The 22,714-nt window shown below is 44.2% G+C and overlaps 1 protein-coding gene across 7 annotated transcripts in view; it reads left to right on the plus strand.

The window, feature by feature from the left end:
• Positions 1-22,714, plus strand: part of ICE1 (interactor of little elongation complex ELL subunit 1) — a 72,578-nt gene that overhangs the window by 1,240 nt on the left and 48,624 nt on the right. For all 7 annotated transcript variants that reach the window (XM_029913312.1, XM_029913314.1, XM_029913313.1 and 4 more), the window contains exons 2-7: positions 7,538-7,596; positions 9,258-9,292; positions 9,854-9,872; positions 10,803-10,914; positions 14,106-14,182; positions 17,332-17,369. In XM_029913312.1, coding sequence (XP_029769172.1) covers positions 7,538-7,596; positions 9,258-9,292; positions 9,854-9,872; positions 10,803-10,914; positions 14,106-14,182; positions 17,332-17,369 — 340 coding nt within the window. The remainder of the gene's footprint in view (positions 1-7,537; positions 7,597-9,257; positions 9,293-9,853; positions 9,873-10,802; positions 10,915-14,105; positions 14,183-17,331; positions 17,370-22,714) is intronic.

Below are 22,714 nucleotides of genomic sequence, written 5' to 3' on the forward strand. Positions count from 1 at the left end.
CTTCTTCGGATGCATATAGAGTGAAACATATTGAGGAGATATATATACACACATACAGAGCGCATGAACAGGTGGGAGTTGTCTTACCATATGTGTATATATATATCTCCTCAATATGTTTCACTCTATATGCATCCGAAGAAGTGGGCTGTAGCCCACGAAAGCTTATGCTCTAATAAATTTGTTAGTCTCTAAGGTGCCACAAGTACTCCTGTTCTTTTTGCGGATACAGACTAACACGGCTGCTACTCTGAAACCAGTCTTGGTATCGTGAACCTTGATATGGCGGGCAGGTGCCGAGCCTTCCAGCTGTCAGTAGCCTTTCAGGGGAAATAGAGTGGTTAGGAACATGAATTGCGAATGTAAATAGCAAACGGAAAGGAGCCCCGTCACGTGTCTCATAAAGAATCAGAAAAGAGTCCTGGTCTCTATTGTCTCTTTTCTCTAACAATTCCACTAGCGTCACCCTTCTGCACTTTTGGATTTCCTAAAAATCTTGGATAGCATGCACTTTTTCAGCTGGATTTTACAAAGATTTTCTTTTTGTAAACTGATTTGATTCCTTTTCTACCTAATCTATATATTTTACTAATTTGTACAGCACTACAAGTGTGTATGATACTTGACAAAACAGAAAATGGCAGTGTTTCTTCCCAGAAGAGTTAATATTCTTAAGGCTTCAATTCTGGAATATGCTGTGCATGTGTGAGCTCCTACTCAGACATGTAGTCCTGTTGACTTTAGTGGCACTCTGCAGAGGCTCAGAGGTCTCTCTTCCTATGCAGAACTCATTGCAGAATTGGGGCCTAATTGAAGAATAGGAAAGAGATATGGTAAGGGAGGCTGAAGGTGTTAAGATTATCACTTAAATTAGTGATGCATGCATCTTGAGGGGTACCGTGGGTTTTTCTGTATTTGGTTATGATTTTGAGTAGACACATCACTGGACATTGGCAATACCAGGAGGGATGAGATGGAGTGCTGATGAGAAATGCAGTGGGGAAAGTAACTGAAATACTTTCCACATGGATTGTATTTTCTAAATGAACAACCTACCCTATATTCTCAATTACTGAGGGACAGTCTTACTTATTGCTATATTTACTTTCCTCAACCAGCTATCTGTATAACTTCTCATAAATGATGTACCGAAATACTTGGATGCTAATATCTAAACTAAGGCTGTCAAGCGATTAAAAAAATTAATCGCGATTAATCGTGCTGTTAAACAATAATAGAATACCATTTATTTAAATATTTGCGGATGTTTTCTACATTTTCAAATATTTTGATTTCAATTACAACACAGAACACAAAGTGTACAGTGCTCACTTTACATTTATTTATTACAAACATTTGTACTATAAAAAAGAAACTGCAATTCACCTCATTGAAGTACTGTAGTGCAATCTCTTTATCATGAAAGTTGAACATACAAATGTAGAATTATGTAAAAAAGAATAACTGTACTTAACAATAAAACAATATAAAACGTAGAGTCTACAAATCCACTCAGTCCTACTTCTTTTTCAGCCAATCACTTAGGGTATGGCTACACTTGCAGCTGTACACTGTTGTGAGTTAAACTTGTCTTCGTACAGCTGAGTAGGGAAAGCGCTGCAGTCTGTCCACACTGCCAGCGCACTGTCGTGGCCACATTTGCAGCATTTGCAGCGGCATTGGGAGTGGTGCATTCTGGGTAGCTATCCCAGCGTTCAAGTGGCTACAATGTGCTTTTCAAAAGGAGGGGTGGGGTGGAGTGTGACAGGGAGCGTGGGGGGAGAGAGAGTGGATTTTTGGAGTGCCGACACTGTGTCAGCGCCTTGCAAGTTCCAACCCCCCTCCCTCTTCCACCCCTCTCTCACTCACTGAAAGCAAACAGCAGCTGTTTGTTTTTTTTCTCACAGACCAGGTAAGCAGTTGCTCCCCGAAATGGACTCTCCCCCCTCCTCCCCCGCCTCTCTTTTCAAGCAAACATTACCTGTGGGCGTTCCAAAGGGAGCCCCCCTGCCTGCCTCTACTCATTCACAGCAAACAGTAGCTGTTTGTTTTTTTGATAAGCAGCTCCCGGAGCGTCTGGAGTTCTCAACAAAACAAAGAGAGGAAGCTTCACTTAAAAGGATTATGGGGAGTTTCCGGAGGTCAGTCACTGCGTAATAAGGTTACTCCCCATTTACACTGGAGCACCAGCGTCTCAGCCACTCCGCACCAGCTGTTAATCCTCTCGGGGAGGTGGAGTACCTGCAGCGCTGTAGCCACGGAGATACAGCGCTATATGTGCCTTGCCAGTGTGGACGGGGAGTGAGTTACAGCACTGTGGGCGGCTTTATTGCGCTGCAACTCTCAAGTGTAGCCAAGGCCATAGACAAACAAGCTTGTTTACATTTGTGGGAGATAATGCTGCCCGTTTCTTGTTTACAATGTCACCTGAAAGTGAAAACAGGTGTTCACATGGCACTGTTGTAGCCAGCCTAGCAGGATATTTATGTGCCAGATGCTAAAGATTCATATGCCTCTTCATGCTTCTACCACCATTCCATAGGACATACGTCCATGCTGATGATGGGTTCTGCTCAATAACAATCCAAAGCAGTGGGGACTGACGCATGTTCATTTTCATCATCTGAGTCAGATGCCACCAGCAGAAAGTTGATTTTTTTTTTTTTTTTTGGTGGTTTGGGTTCTGTAATTTCCACATCAGACTGTTGCTCTTTTAAGACTTCTGACAGCATGCTCCACACCTCATCCCTCTCAGATTTTGGAAGGCACTTCAGATTCTTAAATCTTGGGTCTAGTGCGTTTTGTAAAATCTGTTGTGAAAGTATTCTTAAATTGAACAACATATGCTGGTTCATCGTCAGAGACTGCTGTAACATAGAATATATAGTAGAATGCAGGTAAAACCACGGAGCAGGAGACATACAATTCCCCCCCTCATCCCCCAAAGAGTTCAGTCACAATCCTGCAGGTCTCAAGTAGTGTTTCTAGCTTTTACATTTTTTCAAAATCCTTATCTGTCGACACTGATAGATGGTGCTTTGGAAGAACTAATGTGGATGTGATAGCGGCTTTATTGCAAAGCAGGCGCTGAATCATAGCCAATGTGGAGTTCCATCTGGCTGAAATGTCATGTATGAGAGGTTCTTGTTTCTGTCCATTTGCAGCTTGTTGTATTCCTAGCTCTGTACTGTTAGCTGGACTGTGTTTGAAATGGCCTACAAGTTTTCTACGTTTTGCCAGCACGTTTTCAAAACCACCACCAGTGAGTGCTACTGTAATGGATTGCTGCAGACTGTGAGCAATGCACGTCATGTGTTTAAAAGGCAAGCGACTGACTGCTGCTACAATTTTACGTGCACTGTCAATACACCTCTACCTCGATATAACACTACCTGATATAACACGAATTCGGATATAACGCGGTAAAGCAGTGCTCCGGGGGGGCGGGTCTGCGTACTCCTGTGGATCAAAGCAAGTTCAATATAACGCGGTTTCACCTATAATGCGGTAAGATTTTTTGGCTCCCGAGGACAGCGTTATATCGAGGTAGAGGTGTACTAATTGTTGCTACCTTTTCTTGAATATTCTGTTCTTTTGCAACATCCATGAAATGCTCTGCACATGCTTCAGCAGAATGTCTCTCTTCAGTATGGGTTACTGTTAGAGCAAAGGACCACAGTGTCCATGCGGCATCAGTAAGGTGTGCCGTGACACCAAGATAGCTATTATTGCTCAAGGATGTCCAGCGGTCACTAGTCAAAGTATCAGCCAGTGCATTTTTCAGAAGCTCCAACTTTGTAGTCTTCTCGTTGTTATATTGGTCATTTATTCGTGATGCAATGGTTCCTCGGGAGAGCAAAGTGCATGACTGAGTGGAAGATGCAATTTGAATAATATCACTTAGCCCTCTGTCATTTACAATGTTGAGTGGTCTTCAGTCCATAGCTATTCACTTTGCAATAGCATTGGTTAAGGTGTTGTACTTTGTTTGATCCATGGGCTTGTAGCGATCCTGAAACTCTGTAATTGTTATCTGTCGCGGCTGGCTGGATTAATTTGGTGGTGGTGGGTTATCTGTAGCACAAGATCCGGAGGCAAAAGCATGCTCAGAACGTAGGTGGTACTGCAGACTTGAAGTGCTTCTATGTTATTGGAACTCAGCCTTGCAATAGCTATAGATAAGTCTTTTTAGTCAAAGAACCATCTGGAAGCTTTTTAAATATAAACTTCCTATTCAAAAGACCTGAACTGTTGCTACTTTGCTCCATTACCTTTTTTGATATTTAATCACTCCAGATCATGAAAGCACAGTAGAACTGTGTCAGTGTCTGGAATAATTCAATATATTGTTCTATATAATCAATATATTTGTGTCCTGTTCAAAAGAGTCCTTGCCATGGATATGGAAAGATTTTTACCTCAGGATTAACATTCAGTATGGGAGTGAATTGTGCAGGAGGCTTTTTATGCCTACTGCTGCTGGGTTCGCCTTTTGTATACTATTTTGTATGTGTCCTTTAGAGGAGTGTTGGCTTATTGAAGGAGTAAGATTTTTTTTTTTATCTCAGTACTCTGGAGATGAGAGGGGTGTGAGCTGTTCAAGAGAGAGGTGAATTCTTGATGCTGCTCCTGTTGAGGTGAGTTTCTGAGCTCACCAAGTTCACCTTCTGTCCAAAGAGAGTTTCATCTTAGAAATCGGCATACAGTGTTTGGGGAGGGGAGAAGTAAGCAATGACTTGTGCAGGAGGAGGGCCTGGAGGACGGGGTGACAGCGGGGAGGAGCAAGCAATAACTTGTGCAGAAGGAGGGTGAGGGAAGTGTCTTGCTGCTGCTTCTGGATGCGTGGTTTTTGGTACTTGGCTCACCTCCTTTTACTGAGTTAGTTGGGCTCCCTTCAGCTGAGTGAGCCCTTGTTTGCAAGGGAGGGTGGATTTTAACCTCAGGAAGAAGCAACAAAGAGTCCTGTGGCACCTTACAGAATAACAGATGTATTGGAGCATACATAAGCTTTCGTGGGTGAAAACCCACTTTGTCAGACGCATGTAATGGAAATTTCCAGAGGCAGGTATAAATATGCAGGCAAGAATCAGTTTGGAGATAATGAGGTTAGTTCAATCAGGGAGGGTGAGGCCCTCTTCTAGCAGTTGAGGTGTGAACACCAAGGGAGGAGAAACTGCTTTTATAGTTGGCTAGCCATTCATAGTCTTTATTTAATCCTGAGTTGATGGTGTCAAATTTGCAAATGAACTGAAGCTCAGCAGTTTCTCTTTGAAGTCTGGTCCTGAAGTTTTTTTGCTATAAGATGGCTACCTTTACATCTGCTATTGTGTGGCCAGGATGGTTGAAGTGTTCTCCTACAGGTTTTTGTATATTGCCATTCCTAATATCTGACTTGTGTCCATTTAGCCTTTTACGTAAAAGATATGAGGGGCCAGCTGGGCACAATAGGGCACAGGCTGGCTAGGGTGATGATATGTCCTGTTTTGGCCAGGACAGGCCCCTTTTTCAGTTATGTGCCAGCCGTCCCTACTTTTTCACCAAAACTGGGCATTTGTCCTGGCAGCAAGGCAGAACAGAGAGAGGTGGCTGCTGCCTGGGGGTCAACTGAAGGTAGCACTGCCTGCCAGCAGGAAAGTGGAAAATTTGCTGCTGGTGAGCAGTGCTGGCTTCAGAGCTGACCCTTGGGTGGTGCAGAGCCGGGGGGGGGGGGGGGGGGCCAGCCCAGGGGGGCAGGGGGGGGGGGGGGGGGGGGGGGGTCAGCCCCAGCTGCATGTGGCATGGAGCCTTGGGGGGGTGGGGTCATCCCCAGCCCCAGCTGTGGATGGCACTGGGCTGGCGGGGACACCCACCATGGGCAGTGCAGCGCTCGGGGGGAGGTGGCACGGTGCTCAGCCCCAGCTGTGGGTGACATGGGGCTCAGGAGGGGATCAGCTCCCGAGTTCAGGGGGAGCCAGCCGCAGCGCCAGGAGGCATGGGGCTTGGGGGGGGGGTCAGCCCCAGCTGTGGGTGGTGTGAAGCTTGGGAATGGGGGGTGGGGGTCAGCCCCAGCTGTGGATGGCACAGAGCTGGTGGGGGAGACCCCACCGTGGGCAGTGCGGAGCTTGGGGGGTGGAGGGAGCTGCGGGTGGCACGGGGCTCAGCCTCAGCTGTGGGGGACTTGGGGGGTGGTGATGTCAGCTCCTGAGTTTGGGGGGGGGGGCAGCTGCAGCTCCAGGCAGCATGGGGCTCGGGGTTGGGGTCAGCCCCCAAACTCGGGGTGTGTGCATGTGTGTCAGCCCCAGGCAGCACGGGGCTTGGGAGGTGGGGTCAGCCCCAGTTGCGAGTGGCACAGGGCTGGAGGAAGAGATCCCAGCATGGGCAGTGCGGAGCTGGGTGGGGGCTCAGCCCCAGACCCTTGGAGCACCCTGCAAGGGGCAGGGCGGCTCAGGCAAACCCTTGGCTGTCCTGTTTTTACTTTTAAAAAATACTTCTCCACTGGAGCTGGCATGAGAACCGCGTGTGTCTTTCTGTAGCCTCTTCTGTTTCTGTCTGGCCTCCGGTGGAGGCTTACGTTACTGCGTCTGACCTGAGGTAGGTACTCCGAAGCAGCTGATGCTGCCCTACTGTGATTAACGCACGTTAAAAAAATTAGTGCGTTAATTGTGGTGTGCGTTAATTGCACGCTTTAACGGCAGTTAATTGACCGCCCTAATCTAAACTGTATTCTTAAATTTATTCACCTAAATATGGGTTATTGCTGATTATGCACTATATGTATTTTATGACTTTAAAAACAAACTTTGTATTTGGGGATAATCTAAGCACTATACCCAGATGTACAGACACTCTTTTCGTAACCTGTGTACTATATAATTTTTTAACAGTCACTAATTCTTTCTCTCTAAGTGGCAGAAGCCTCGGCAATAAATCTTGGGAATAGTGTTTGCAAAGTAAAGAGTAGTGCTGGATTTCTAAGAGGCTGAAATATTGTGTATTTGTCAAAAAAAGTTTGCTTTGTTTAAACTAGTCTAACTATCCAGAGTCCAGAATGGCAGAGCAGTTTTCCAGTGAACTGTCTTCTTTGCCTCATCTTTCAATTCACATACCTTTGGATTTCGGCAGTGTTCATTTAAAAGAGTCCATATGGAAATTTGGATCTTCAATTTTTCATTATAATTTCTTAAAACTCAGAGGCCCATATTTTCAGTAGTATTTATAAATCCATTTCACGTTTTAGATGAAAGATAGGCTTCTCCGATAGGATGTTTTTTAAAGAAAGTTTGAATTGGGAATGAGCATTAGCATTATCAGAAATATTTGAATTGTAAATTAGAAAATCAGTGGGCATAGATAAATTAAGAGAACTGCATTATGGTTTAGTTTAGTTGTTTGTCAGGATTTAATGTGGGGCATAAAAGAAAAAACACATTAGGTTAACCAGACAACTTGAAAATATATAGAATGTTAACAAGTTTCCTCAGTTTGGGGCGTGTATAGTGTCTGTGTACTATTTTTGGTGTGAAATTTCTTTGCCAACTTGAGATTTTTTTCCTTACAGAATTTAAATGAATATGTAGCTGCATTAATTGCACTGAAGCAAAAAATAATTGACACAGAGTAAGTACAACTGATATATTTTACACAAATGTGTTTTTACTGTTTTAAGCTAGTAGTTTAAAAAAAATACATTTTATAGCATTATATGACTATTTTAATCTATTGTCCATTGTGGATGTTGGTCATCACAAAAAAAGTAAAATTGGCATGGTTTTCTCAGGAAAGACCTCAGGCCTAAACTATAGAGTATTGCATTTCAGTTCTTACTTATAACATGTGAAGTGTGTAGAGAGGCTTAGCAATGTGTCTTCATATTATTTTAGACTTGCTGTCAGTCTTGCTTTCATGTCTGCGCTACTATATACCCCTGCGCAGAAATTAATGCTGTGTGCGCAGAATTTCCTCCCCCTACTCCCCCAATGGGCTGCAGAGCTGCTGGCCACCACTAGGGTGCGCTGGATCTGGAAGAGCCAGCCCAGCTCACAAATAGAAGACACGACAGGAGGGGGGGGGGGGGGGGGGGGAAGCGCCCACAGCTGGGCTCTGGGGGCTAGAGAGTGTGTGCGAGTGTCTGGGCAGGTGGGGGCGCCCCCCCAAGCTGGGCTCTGGAGGATATGGGGTGCGGGTGTCTGGCCCCCCTGCTGGGCTTTGTGGTGGAGGGAGCTGAGAAACAGTCATTTCTTTACTTCTCTACTCCTGGGGGAATTATTTTGTGTCTGTATTGTTACAGCCATAGTTGCTGACAGGTATTTTGAAATAAATTACCAAAATAATTGAAATTGGCATGATTATATAGTGTTGTTTTGACAAAATATGCAGAATTTTGCAGAATTTTTAATTTTTTGGCACAGAATTTTTAAATTTTTGGAACAGAATTCCCCCAGGAGTAACTACTTATATCAAATAAATGTTTGAAAGTAAAAGAATGTTCCTTTTTACCCAACATGCAGTAAGAAAATTTAGTGGAAAGCTTCTTTGGAAGCAGAGTCCGAGAATTAAGATTTTGTTCTAACATCCACTTTTTCTCAAGAAAATTTAGTTCTGTCATTTATAATATAATATATATGGAGATATACCTATCTCATAGAGCTGGAAGGGACCTTGAAAGGTCATTGAGTCCAGTCCCCTGCCTTCATTAGCAGGACCAAGTACTGATTTTGCCCCAGATCCCCAAATGCCCCCCCCCCGGATTGAACTCACAACCCTGGGTTTAGCAGGCCAATGCTCAAACCACTGAGCTATCCCTCCCCCATTAAGATGCTTATCCCTGTTACCAGTTGTCTATTATATTAAATATAATATACTGGACTGAGGTGAATTCATCTGAAGAACCAAGACATAATTTAATTAAGAGAGGCTGTAGGTACTCTTAATAGCCTAAATTGAAAAGTGTTACTGAAGAAACTTAAATTGATAATGTAAGAAAAAATAAAGTTAATGACGTCAAATCCACAAGTTTAGGATTGTTTTCAGGTTTGACATTTTCAAAAAGCCTGACAAAATTAAAACTTGATGCTTGCATTGTTAAATTAAACAAAGGGGATTACTTATTTTTAGTTTGTAACTAAGCTGGGTTTGTAACCAATACAACTACTGTAAAGCTTTCTGCATTTTGGTATAAGGAATAAGAAATGGAATGTTAAAACTTGATTGTCCAAGTCAGATTCAAAAATGAATTGAAAGATCACCCATGTAAACATCTTATTCTTTTCTTTTTACAGCTGTTTGCTGACAGAATATCAACAGAAGTGTAACGATATCCTTTGTTTCTGTATTTCTCTTAGTGTTTTGAACATTGAACATGTGAACATTTCATTTGACAGATAGGACTTTGGGGAATTTGTGAAGTTAAAAATTAAGGTTAGAAGCTTATTTGTAGCAATTACTACTTATTCTAAAGTATTGAACAACTGAAGCTATAGAGTCTATGGGGAAAAAATTGGACTTCAGAAGTGGAAACTTAACATGCCTGAGTGTTGGCAATTTCCTGTATTTTTTTTTTAAATTGTGTTTATAATAAGTGAAACTAGGGGTTGAGAATTATTGCTTCATGTGCTTAACGAAGTCAGTGATTCTACATAGATATTGGATTTTTTTCCAATGTATTCACTTCATACAATACTTTGTCATAGTGTAACAATTCTGTTGTACCATTAAACATTACTTTCCTTCCTCCGAGTCATCTTCCATTGGGAAGGGTGTGATGACTTGATATTTCTTCACAGTTGTTGGGATTCCAGCATACTATTTCCATTCTTAACACTTTTGAGAAAATGGTGATAAACCTATTAAATTTTTTTCCTTAACAAGTTATCACAGCTTCAGTTGGCTGAAAGGTAAGAACAAAATTCAGTTTTAGGTTTGTTTAAATCTCTGTTTGGTAATTGTTCTGGAGTAGGAAAGAGAGGTATTTATCAATGCAAAGTAATGGACACTTACATGGCCATTGACTCCAGTTTTCAATATTCTCCCTGTGTAACTTAGACCTAAATGGCCTGTCATAGTAATGGCAGCTGCCTGGGGCTGCCCTTTGGCCCACACTGCTGTTTGAAATCTCTCCAGTGCTACAACTCCATCCTAGGCATGTCCACCATGCAAAGGCTTTGAAAGGATCCTCTGAGGCTAGACTTACGGCTATCTTCCACAATGTCTGTGCTGGGGAATCCTCCCCCCAGGATTCAGGATTTTGAGGCCTTTTTACGTGACACAAAGGGGCCTAAGTGGAGGTGAGGATCTTGCCTCTGTTATGGGTTCAAAGTGAGGGGTCTAGGAACTCTCATGCATTCAGTGAAGAGGGCTGAATTACATTCTTATTTATGATCTGTGAGCTAGTATGGGAACTTAGGCTTACACACTCCACTCAGTTCTCTTTAAATCTGACCCAAATTTTCTATGAAGAAAGCATATTACATGGATAAATGCTAAGTTGGCTCACACACCAAGAATGTTCAAGTAGTTGGAGAGACTAGGGGGATAAGATAATATCTTTTATTGGACCAACTTCTGCTGGTGAAAGAGACAAGCGTTTGAGCTTACGCAGAGCTCTTCAGGGCCAGCAAAACAAATTACTACACCCACCTTGTCTCTAATATCCTGAGACTCACACAACTACAACAGTAAAGCAAACAAGTAGCTGGAGAGCGTTTTCAACTGTCCTGTAGGGGAAAGCAAAGTAGCTGCTGTTTCAGGAAATACATCACTGAGTTCAGACTTGAACAAAATCCATGTTTTTTGGCCGCATGTTCTGTAGTCTTTGTCCATTTCAGAGAGAATAACACTCTTCGTCACCAAGTGGAACAGATGCTACAAAAAATCTCTCCACTAGAAAAGTGTCAGCAAGAATTGGTGTCTCTGAAAGCAGAATTGGAAGAGAAAAAGGTATGCTGAAAAGTATGAGGATTGTTTAAAAGTTTATGAAATCTTTCCTTAATAAATGCTTTGTTGCAACAGACTAGAGGATTTTTTGCCACTAGTTTTACTGCCGGTATCTTAACTTTAGCAGTGACAACAAAACATCTTGGAGTGATCTCACCTCTCTCTCAAACTGCTTGGCAGCTCTGAGTCATAAATTTTCAAATTCTGTCACGTTTACTCTGAACGTAGATCTATTGTAATGGTGTTATTGCCATTGAGTAGTACCTTTACTGTGAAAGTAACGTAGCAGAATCTGGCCAACACTGCTAGGACAGCCTTTCTAGACTTGTGGGGGGAGGGCAATTTACAGCTCTACTATACTTCATAAACATTTAGGTTACCCTCTTTAATGTGAGGCTTAACATTAAGTGTAACAAACTGTACAGAATGTCCCCAATATCTAGCTAAGTGTAGAGATATTAAAATGTAACTTCAGAATTTATAATGTACATGGCTTGCATACATGTGGGCCTATCATTTTTCAAGCTAAGCTGACTCATTACTTGGATGGAAGACAATTCAGTCCCCAGGGTGCTGCGGTACTAGGTTTTGTCCATTGAATATGAGGCATTCTTAGAACGGAGATATTGAAAGTGCAGTGGTAATTATTTGAAGATTGTTGATGCTTTCAAACTCATGGAAATGACACCCTGTGGCGTTTCAAGCACAGAATCCTCTTTCAGTGCTGTCTAGTTGGACTGCCTGTGTGTGCCCTCTAATGGCATTAAATGTGTGCTTGAGACTACATAAGAAATAGCAGCATCCACCTGGTTCTGTGCCTTCACCTGCGCTATGGAGAGTACTCAAAGAACCCTTTGCAGTATCTGCAAAAACAACGAGGAGTCCTTGTGGCACCTTAGAGACTAACAAACTTATTCGGGCATAAGCTTGCATGGGCTAAAACCCACAGCTCACGAAAACTTATGCCCAAATAAATTTGTTAGTCTCTAAGGTGCCACAAGGACTCCTTGTTGTTTTTGCTGATACAGACTAACACGGCTATCACTCTGAAACCTGTTTGCAGTGTCTGGATCTGCACCACAGACCCTTTCTTTCTATGCTTTCATTACATATAATTAAGTAGTTCTAGATATTACAAATTGCATGTTGTTGAGTGTTCAGGGTCTTGCGTTAGTAAAAGAACCATGTAGAGGGTTCATATACTGTGCCTTGTGCCAATTTATTTTCCCTGAATTGGACTTCTGTGTCCAGTGTGTTTTCAGCCTGGGGGAGAGTCTCTCTCTAGCACAGTGTTTGGAGTGCAAAGCATTCATGCCAGAGACCCTTGGTACAGACAACTTTGGCTCTGGGCAAAGCCCTCAAGACTTAGACTGAAACTCTAGAGGGTTGGAGTGTCATGTATTGCCCACAATGAATAGCTCCACTTTCTGCCCATGTTAGGCAGTGAGTGAAGTGTCCCCTTTAATTGGTATATGAAATGATTCCTCCAGGTGTGGGTAATCTATAAAATGGGTTGACATCCTTTGGAATGAAAGCTTCTATATAAATATAAAGTAATAATGTATTGTTATTTTTAGCCAGTCTATTGAGGGCATTTAGTGCCTCTTTGAGCTACTAAGATACTTTATAAAAGAATTGTGGGTTGTCTTTGAAGGTTAACGTTGTTTTGTGTTAAGCTTCTAGTAATGTTTTGTGTGCAAACTGTATACATTAGAGCAAAAAGACCTTTTAAATGTTCTAGCCCACCCCTCTGCCATTGTTCTTTGAAAATACTTCAAGCATACTGATTGTACTGGATCCCTGCTCTTAAAGGCTCATAACTCTATTGTGTGACTAGAGCCTGATTTTCGTAGCAAGAGAGTTTTGAGGGCTGCTACCTTACAACACCTGATAGTATATTCCATTTTGTGTTGAAATGGTACAGACCCTACTACTGAGAGTTCCTTTTCCTTTTCCCTGGTTCTGATAGTAGTGCTCATCTTCATTATTGCTCTTTCCGTAGTCATTTTAATTTGGCTCAACCTGATGAAGTTAAGCATTTGGAGACTTTTCTAGCATTTGAATATGGGTTACTTGACCTAATTTGATCCTTTTGCCTTCCTCAACCTATAATATATTTGAATACTTTGAGGAGAAATTTTCAGCATCTTTTGCTGTGCTTGGGTGCCTGGATATTTGGATGATTGTGACAAAGTCTGAATTTTCTGTCAGATTTTTATGAATCCTGTATGAGTCGTTGGGGCCTGGCAAATGAAAGGGCTTGCTTCCAGGAGACTGTTACAGGCTGGGGCATTGATGAGACTCTGACAGGCAAGTAGCAGATAGACTATTGCATAGGATTCTCAACTGTTCTAGCTGTTATGGAGAGACCTTGCCTTTTAGTATAGGGAAGGTATTAGAGAAGTCCAAATGGAGTGGAAGGATCATACCACTTTACATTACTTGATTTGTACTGTGACACTGGTAATAGTATTACAGGTTTTTACTTAACAGAAGCTCTGGCTTCTTGAGGCTTCAGTACTTATCTTGCTGGAGTGCTGAACTTAGGAGAGATGGGGTATGCCCAGAGTTGTAGAAGTTATGCTTTACTTCTCATGGCAGTTTGAACACTGGTTCTTGCTCGCTATTTGTTGCTTGACTTTGCCTTTAATAGTTTTTCTTATTTCATTGTTTGGCTGAGGCTGTCTTTTGTAGGAGTATCCATAAATGTGTTTTAATCTCCAAGTGTGGGAATTTTCTAGGTTTATTAACTAATGCCTTTGGAGAAAACAATTACCTTTAAATCATGGTTTCTGATTTTATACATTGGATTAAATCCACACTTATGTATTCACTGTAGACAGATTCATTCATTAATGTTCTTAGTTCCTTTTGTCAGCACGGGTTAAGTGGTGCTGGCACCTGTTCAGCAAGGGCAGAATGTACCATCCACAGTGTTCACACTCTGCAATTTAACATTGAGTTTCCATCTAGTTAGGTGCTGGGAACACAGACAAATACAGCTGCCACAGCTTGTACCTTCAGAGAACACGAATCATAGGTGAAACACTTCCTTTTCTAATTTATTTTTATTCCTGGGTAGAGTGTGTTCCTTGTGATCACTGTCCATTTATGTACTGTAGAAAAGGCAAAACTCTGCCAACCCACTGTTTTCTGTCCACTATAAGGACATGCTTTATTGTCATTTTCTTTAGAGTTCTCTCAAGATTTATCAGCAGACTTATCTGGAATATGCTCGGGTGAAAGAAGAAATTGCTAGAAGTGATTCTGTGTAAGTGAGTCATTCTTTTCTAAGAACTTACTCTTGTCTATCATTTCTATGGAAATGCACAAGCTACCTGTAAATTGTCAGTAGAGATTGTGTTTATTTGTATTTACTCTCTTTATATGCAAATATAATAGGGGGAGTTGGCATCAACACCTATTGTTAAGGTTCCCTAATGCTTCCCATGTTAATACCCTATTTTCAGTTGTTTCTGACTTGCTAGGTTTTAACAATTTTGTGCTGAAATTTTCCTTTATCCTGAAACATGGAAAACTATAGTTTTATTTTGAAAGTTTCAACAAAGACGGTGCAGCCATTTGAGAATCAGAGCATGTAGCTGGCATACTGAAAATAGAAGTGTAGCTGTAGTGGTGTGAGGGGCTAGCTGCCCCGAGTATGTACCTGTGGTCTCAGATGGGATCGTACTTGGGGTAGCTAGCCTGTTGCACCACCACAGCTGCACTTCTGTTTTTAGTGATCTATCTCAGTCAGAGCTAATGTGGATATGTCTCCTCCAGCTGGAATTTACATCTTCCAGCTCCAGTGCAGATATACCCTTAATAAAACCTTAAGTTGATGTAACTAAAGTAAGATTTGGATTTTGTGTAATGACTTCACTTTGCACTTCCTTAGTGACTATGGAATTCTATAGGAATAAATGACAGCACAGAAGATCTATAAAATTAACATTGTTCTGTAAATATTGTTGTAATGCTAATTTCACTGTCTGCCTGTGTAATATCTAACTACTTATTTTCTTATAAATGCATTAGTTCATTTTGTTGTTTGACCTGGAAACTGGCTCCCCTGAAGGACTAAGCATCGATTCATAGATTCTAGGACTGGAAGGGACCTCGAGAGGTCATCGAGTCCAGTCCCCTGCCCTCATGACAGTATTTGGTCCTGCGTAGACCATCCCTGACAGACATTTATCTAACCTACTCTTAAATATCTCCAGAGATGGAGATTCCACAACCTCCCTAGGCAATTTATTCCAGTGTTTAACCACCCTGACAGTTAGGAACTTTTTCCTAATGTCCAACCTAAACCTCCCTTGCTGCAGTTTAAGCCCATTGCTTCTTGTTCTGTCCTTAGAGGCTAAGGTGAACAAGTTTTCTCCCTCCTCCTTATGACACCCTTTTAGATACCTGAAAACTGCTATCATGTCCCCTCTGTCTTCTCTTTTCCAAACTAAACAAACCCAATTCTTTCAGCCTTCCTTCATAGGTCATGTTCTCAAGACCTTTAATAATTCTTGTTGCTCTTCTCTGGACCCTCTCCAGTTTCTCCACATCTTTCTTGAAATGCGGTACCCAGAACTGGACACAGTACTCCAGTTGAGGCCTAACCAGCGCAGAGTAGAGCGGAAGAATGACTTCTTGTGTCTTGCTCACAACACACCTGTTAATGCATCCCAGAATCATGTTTGCTTTTTTTGCAACAGCATCACACTGTTGACTCATATTTAGCTTGTGGTCCACTATAACCTCTAGATCCCTTTCTGCTGTACTCCTTCCTAGACAGTCTCTTCCCATTCTGTATGTGTGAAACTCATTGTTCCTTCCTAAGTGGAGCACTTTGCATTTGTCTTTGTTAAACTTCATCCTGTGTACCTCAGACCATTTCTCCAATTTGTCCAGATCATTTTGAATTATGACCCTATCCTCCAAAGCAGTTGCAATCCCTTCCAGTTTGGTATCATCTGCAAACTTAATAAGCATACTTTCTATGCCAATATCTAAGTCGTTGATGAAGATATTGAACAGAGCCGGTCCCAAAACCGACTCCTGTGGAACCCCACTTGTTATACCTTTCCAGCAGGATTGGGAACCATTAATAACTACTCTCTGAGTATGGTTATCCAGCCAGTTATGTACCCACCTTATAGTAGCCCTATCTAAATTGTATTTGCCTGGTTTATCGATAAGAATATCATGCGAGACTGTGTCAAATGCCTTACTAAAGTCTAGGTATACCACATCCACCGCTTCTCCCTTATCCACAAAACCCTTTATCCTATCAAAGAAAGCTATCAGATTGGTTTGACATGATTTGTTCTTTACAAATCCATGCTAGCTATTCCCTATCACCTTACAACCTTCCAAGTGTTTGCAGATGATTTCCTTAATTACTTGCTCCATTATCTTCCCTGGCACGGAAGTTAAACTAACTGGTCTGTAGTTTCCTGGGTTGTTTTTATTTCCCTTTTTATAGATGGGCACTATGTTTGCCCTTTTCTAGTCTTCTGGAATCTCTCCTGTCTCCCATGATTTTCCAAAGATAATAGCTAGAGGCTCAGATACCTCCTCTATTAGCTCCTTGAGTATTCTAGGATGCATTTCATCAGACCCTGGTGACTTGCAGGCATCTAACTTTTCTAAGTGATTCTTAACTTGTTCTTTTTTTATTTTATCTTCGAAACCTACCCCCTTCCCATTAGCATTCACTATGTTAGGCATTCCTTCAGACTTCTCAGTGAAGACCAAAACAAAGAAGCTTAAAGCTTAACGGTTCAGCTGTCTTTGACTAAAATGTGTGTAGTCTTTTATCTCTTCTATAAAATCTGAGTAAAAAACAGTTATCATGGGAATCTTAATATAATGTGGGCCTTTGCTGTGAGGAAAAAATTAAAGCAAGTTTGGATGTTAAGCCCTCAAATTGGGATATGCTCTGCTCTCTGCCCCGGACCCACCCCCAGCTGTGGCTCTGGCCTCTGCCCCTGGCTCCCAGCCTGACTGTGACCGCAGCCCCAGCTTTGGCAGTGCATGGACAGGGGTAAGGGGGGACGCAGGGTAAAAAGTTTGGGGATTATTGTTATAGATGGGGTAGCTAAAGCACAGACAAGTTAAGCCCAAATATTCAAACTGTTGCTTCAGGTAAAGTATCTAAATTCTAAATACATATTTAGATACCTAACTTAGTGGCCTGATTTCTCCTCCCGCCCGCGAATTTGAGCACTTCTGAAAAACAGTTAAGTCCGTAACTTTAGGTACCCAGGTTAAAAGATTTTGGTTTAAATAACTTAATCTATGAAATGCTGAGTGTACTTTCTACACAAAAACTGTTGGATTGATTTTTAATTCAGCTGGTGTCTTATGCAGCATGGTGAGATCTAAATATAGAATAATTTTTTAATTTTTTTTTATTTTGATCAGGAAGAAGAAACTGGAAGCTAAAGTGAAGAAACTGGAAGGTAATTGTCACTTTCATATTCAATTTACAATATTAGTGGCTCATTTAATCTTTTTTAAACCTTTTATTAAGGCAAAGTTAAAATAGAACATTAACATACTACATCACTTATTCAGGATCAGGTAATATTTAAAGAACTTGGCTAAAATTCTGGCTTGATGGCTGGGGAGCCTGCCTCCTTTGACTACACTACAAAGGTTTTGTGACAAAGTTCCTCCTCTATCTCAGTGGGTCCTGCGCTTATTGGCGGATTTTCTTGCCTCAGAGATTCCCCATGTGAGTTGGGGAACAGCCCAGAGACCTTCCCCTCTGGAAGAACCCACAGTCCAGGTCAATTGGGAGGTTTGGGGGGAACCTAGGCCCGCCCTCTACTCTGGGTTCCAGCCCAGGGCCCTGTGGACTGCAGCTGTCTATAGTGCCTCCTGTAACAGCTGCATGACAGCTACAACTCCCTGGGCTACTTCCCCATGGCCTCCTCCAAACACCTTCCTTATTCTCACCACAGGACCTTCCTCCTGGTGTCTGATAACGCTTGTGCTCCTCAGTCTTCCAGCAGCACACCCTCTCACTCTCAGCTCCTCACACTCACACCACAAACTGAAGTGAGCTCCTTTTAAAACCCAGGTGCCCTGATTAGCCTGCCTTAATTGATTCTAGCAACTTCTTCTTAATTGGCTCCAGGTGTCCTAATTAGCCTGCCTGCCTTAACTGGTTCTAGCAGGTTCCTGATTACTCTAGTGCAGCCCCTGCTCTGGTCACTCAGGGAACAGAAAACTACTCATCCAGTGACCAGTATATTTGCCCTCTACCAGACTCCTGTACCCCACTGGTCTGGGTCTGTCACATATCCCTCCCCCCTGCTCAACGCCAAGGGGTTGGGCAGCTTGGGATGCCAGACAGTGCACACGTGACAAGCCATCGGCGTTGCCATGACGGCTCCCTGCTCTGTGTTGCACACGGAACTGGAAAGGTTGGAGGGATAAGAACCATCTGGTCACCCTTGTGTTCTTCTCCTTGTTCCGCTGCATCCATTGAAGAGGGGCATGGTCGGTCACGAGGACAATTCTGCGCCTGAGCAGGTAGTAGCACAATGTTTCCATGGCCCATTTTACAGCGAGGCATTCTTTCTCCACCACTGTATATTTTTGTTCCCTTGGAAGGAGTTTCCGACTGAGGGATAGAATTGGGTGTTCCTCCTCCCCAGCCATCTGGGATAGAACGGCTACTTCCGATGCATCCGTCTGCAGGATAAACTCCTTGGTGAAATCAGGGGCTATCAGTATGGGGTTACTGCAGAGGGCAATCCGTAGGTCTGTGAATGCTTCCTCTGCTGCGTCAGACCATCTCACCAGATCAGGTCCATGGGCTTTCACTAGGTCTGTCAGGGGGCTTGCCCTTGTGGCAAAGTGGGGGATAAATCATCGGTAATACCCCACCACACCTAGGAACGCCCGGACTTGTTTCTTGCGACTTGGTCGGGGCCAATTTTGGATGGCCTCTAACTTGTTCATTGGGGTTTTACCAAACCTTTTCCCACAATGTAGCCAAGATATTTGGCCTCTGTAAACCCTACAGCGCACTTGGCAGGGTTTGCTGTAAGGCCAGCTCGCCTGAAGGTATCAAGGACTGCCTCCACCTTCTCCAGGTGGGTTTCCCAGTCTGGGGTATGAATGACCACATCGTCCAAGTAGGCAGCAGCATAACTGTTATGCGGGCATAATAGCTTGTCCATGAGGCGCTGGAAGGTAGCTGGGGCCCCATGTAGTCCAAAAGGGAGGACAGTATATTGAAAAAGACCCTCTGGTGTAGAGAACGCAGTCTTTTCCTTTGTGTCTTCTGCAAGGGGAATCTGCCAGTACCCCTTTGTCAAGTCTAGGGTAGTCAAGTACCGGGCATTACCCAGACGGTCCACTAGCTCATCTATGCGAGGTATGGGGTACGCGTCGAACTGGGATACTTCGTTTAGTCGCCAGAAGTCGTTGCAAAATCTTGTGGTGCCATCAGGTTTGGGTACCAGCACGATTGGGCTGGACCACTGACTGTGGGATTCTTCGATGATCCCCAACTCCAGCATTTTTTTTACTTCTGCTTTTATTTCCTCCCTTTTTGCCGCTGGCACCCGATAGGGCCTCATTGTTACTCTGGCCCCAGGGTTCGTGATGATGTGGTGATATGTCTCGGTTGTTCGACCTGGTTTTGTCGAGAACACATCTTGGTTCCGGAAGATCATCTCAGACACCTCATTCTTCTGGTCTGGTGTTAAATCGGGAGACACTCTCACCTGTTTGGAAGGCTTGTTTTCCTGGGTTAGGTATTTTTGGACCGTTGTGCATGCCTCTTGTGCATGTCAGGGTTTCAGAAGGTTAACGTGATAAATCTGTTCCTGTTTTCTGCGTCCTGGCTGCTGCACCTTGTAGGTTACTTCCCCCACGGGTTCAACCACCTCATAGGGCCCCTGCCATTGGGCCAGAAGCTTGCTTTCTGGCGTGGGTACCAACACCATAACCCGATCCCCTGGTTGGAACTGTCGCACTTTTGCCTGGCGATTGTAATGTTTTCACTGGGCCTCCTGTGCCTTCTCCAAATGTTCCCGTACAATAGGGGTAACCCGGGCTATCCGGTCTTGCATCTGCATTACATGCTCTGTTATATTTCTCCCCTCATTGGGTTCCTCTTCCCAGATCTCTTTGGTGATATCTAGTATGCCACGGGGGTGATGCCCGTATAATAACTCGAAGGGGGAAAACCCAGTTGAGGCCTGAGGTACCTCCCGGATAGCGAACATAAGGTAGGGTAGTAGGGTGTCCCAATCCTTCCCGTCCCGACTTACCTTATCATAGCCTTGAGGGTTTGGTTAAACCTTTCTATCAACGCATCAGTCTGCGGATGGTAGACCGAAGTTCTCAGGGTATGTATATGGAGCAGCGTACAGAGGTCCTTCATTAGCTTCGACATAAATGGGGTTTCTTGGTCAGTTAATATCTCCTTCGGTAGCCCCATTCGGGCAAAGATCCCCACCAGCTCTTTGGCTATAGTTTTAGAGGCTGTGTTCCGCAGGCGGACGGCTTCTGGGTAGCGAGTAGCATAGTCCAAAACAACAAGTATATATTGGTGGCCCCGAGCCGTCTTCTCCAGGGGTCCCACTAGGTCCATGGCTATTCGCTCGAAGGGGACCTCTGTGATGGGAAGGGGTACTAAAGGTGCCCTCAAGTGGGTACGGGGACTGTGCAGATGACACTCCGGGCAGGAGGCACAGTACCTCCGCACTTCTTCATGTACTCCAGGCCAGAAGAACCGTCATAGGACTCGTGCCAGGGTCTTCTCTACCCCCAAATGCCTCCCAAAAAGATGACTATGAGCAAGACTTAATACAGCGTTCTGGTGTTTTTGAGGTATTAGGATCTGCTGTACCTTCTGCCCCTGTACTGGTGCAACCCGGTATAAGAGATCCTTCTTCATTATTAAGTAGGGTCCTGGTCCCCGGGTTTTCCCTTCCACGGGGACCCCATCTATTTCAGTCACCTCCTTCCTAATGTTGTCATACCTTGGGTCTTCTGCCTGGTCCCGTCCAAAATTTCCTCTCCTGGGGCTAATCTGCCCAAGATCTAGGGGCCCAGTCTCTATTGCCTCTACTGGTTCAGAAGCATTAGGGTGGGGGTCAGACTCAGGTGCTTCTCCCTCCTGCGTGGCCTCCTTTTCAGCTGCTCGGGTCCGCCTACCTACAAGAGCGACCCTCTGGCTTTGGGTCAGTATTCAGGTTCCCAAGGTCTTAGCTGCCCTTCTTTCTCTTTTTGTCTTTCTACCCTGTCTGGTTGTGGAGAACAAATCTGGGGATATTTCAGAGAAGATTGGGGATTGACAGTCTGCTGTGGATGCCTCCCCAATTTTAGGGTCCCCATCTTTCTCTAATCCCCCTACTGGGAGTAAGTCTCCAAACCCTGGGAAGTCCCTCCCTATGAGCACCGGGTATGGGAGTTTAGGGACTACACCTGCTGCTACCTCAGTAGTGTTCCCTTGGATCTCGATTTTTACTGGGATGGTGGGGTAGTAACTAACTGTCCCATGGACACATGTTATCCCCGTACGTTTAGCCTGTAGCAGCTGACTACGCTTCACGAGCTTCCCTGAGATAAGAGTGATAGCACTCCCCGAATCAACCAGTGCCCTGGTCCCTACCCCATTTAGTTTCACTGGTCTGGTATACATATGTGGGGTTAGTGAGACCCCCACAAGGTGGATTAGGGATCATGGATCTGCCCAGTTCCCCAGGTTACACTGCATAGGCTCCTCAGCATTGGGACACTGTGCAGCTATGTGTCCCTACTCCCCGCAGGTATAACATCTGTATGGAGCCCTAGGCGTTCCCCAGTCTCTTGGTTTGGGCAGTCTAACATCACGATCCTCTTCTCCCTCAGTGCTCCGACTCTTTGAGGCCTCTGATGGGCCTTCAGCCTCTCTCTTTTTCCACCTGGGCCCTCCTGGTGGCCCAGTCACCCGAACTTTAGCGCTTGGTGCTGCTAGTTTTACCCGGGGTGCCTCTTCCTTAACTGTTCGGGTCAGCTCCCTCGCTGTCCTTCGCCTCTCTATCAGGGCGACAACCTCATCATAGGTGGAGGGTTCGTTCTGGCTTACCCAGGCACGAAGGTCTGGTGGTAGTCCCCTCATGTATCGGTCGATGACCAGAACCGCTAGTATCTCTTCCGGACTCCGGGACTCTGTTTGCAACCACTTTTGTGCGAGATGGGTGGGGTCATACAATTGGGACCGCGGGGTTTTGTCTTCCTGATACCTCCAACCGTGATATCGCTGGGCCCGCATTGCTGTCGTTACCCCAGATCTGGCAAGGATCTCTGCTTTCAGCTGGGGGAAGTCTGCCGCAGCCTCTTCAGGTAGATCATGGTAGGCCTTCTGGGCCTCCCCACACAGGAATGGGGCAAGGATGCCAGACCACTGATCTCGAGGCCAGGCCTCCCGTAGGGCTGTCCTCTCAAAGGCCAGAAGGTATGCTTCTACATCATCCTCCCGTGTCATTTTCTGCAGCCAATGGCTGGCCCGTATGAGCCGCGTCCCATCATGGCCGCGATTCAGCTCTGTAAGGGACTTTACCTGGTTTACCAGTTCCCGCAACATAGCTCGGTCTTGAGCAGCCTGGTCCATCAGCAGGCGATTAGTCTCTTGCTGCAGCCGCACTGCCTCCTGTTGGGCGGCTGCCTGGACACGGGTAGCCTCCTGCTGGGCCGCCATAGCTTGAATCAGTGCCCGCACTATGTCATCCATCGTGGTGGGAAAAAAAAAATCCTCTCCCCCTTTTTTTTTTTTTTTTTTTTTTTTTTTTTTTTTTTTTTT

Source organism: Terrapene carolina, unplaced genomic scaffold, assembly GCF_002925995.2.
Source record: "Terrapene carolina triunguis isolate 2854851 unplaced genomic scaffold, T_m_triunguis-2.0 Scaffold580, whole genome shotgun sequence".
In the NCBI taxonomy this organism is placed as follows: domain Eukaryota; kingdom Metazoa; phylum Chordata; order Testudines; family Emydidae; genus Terrapene; species Terrapene triunguis.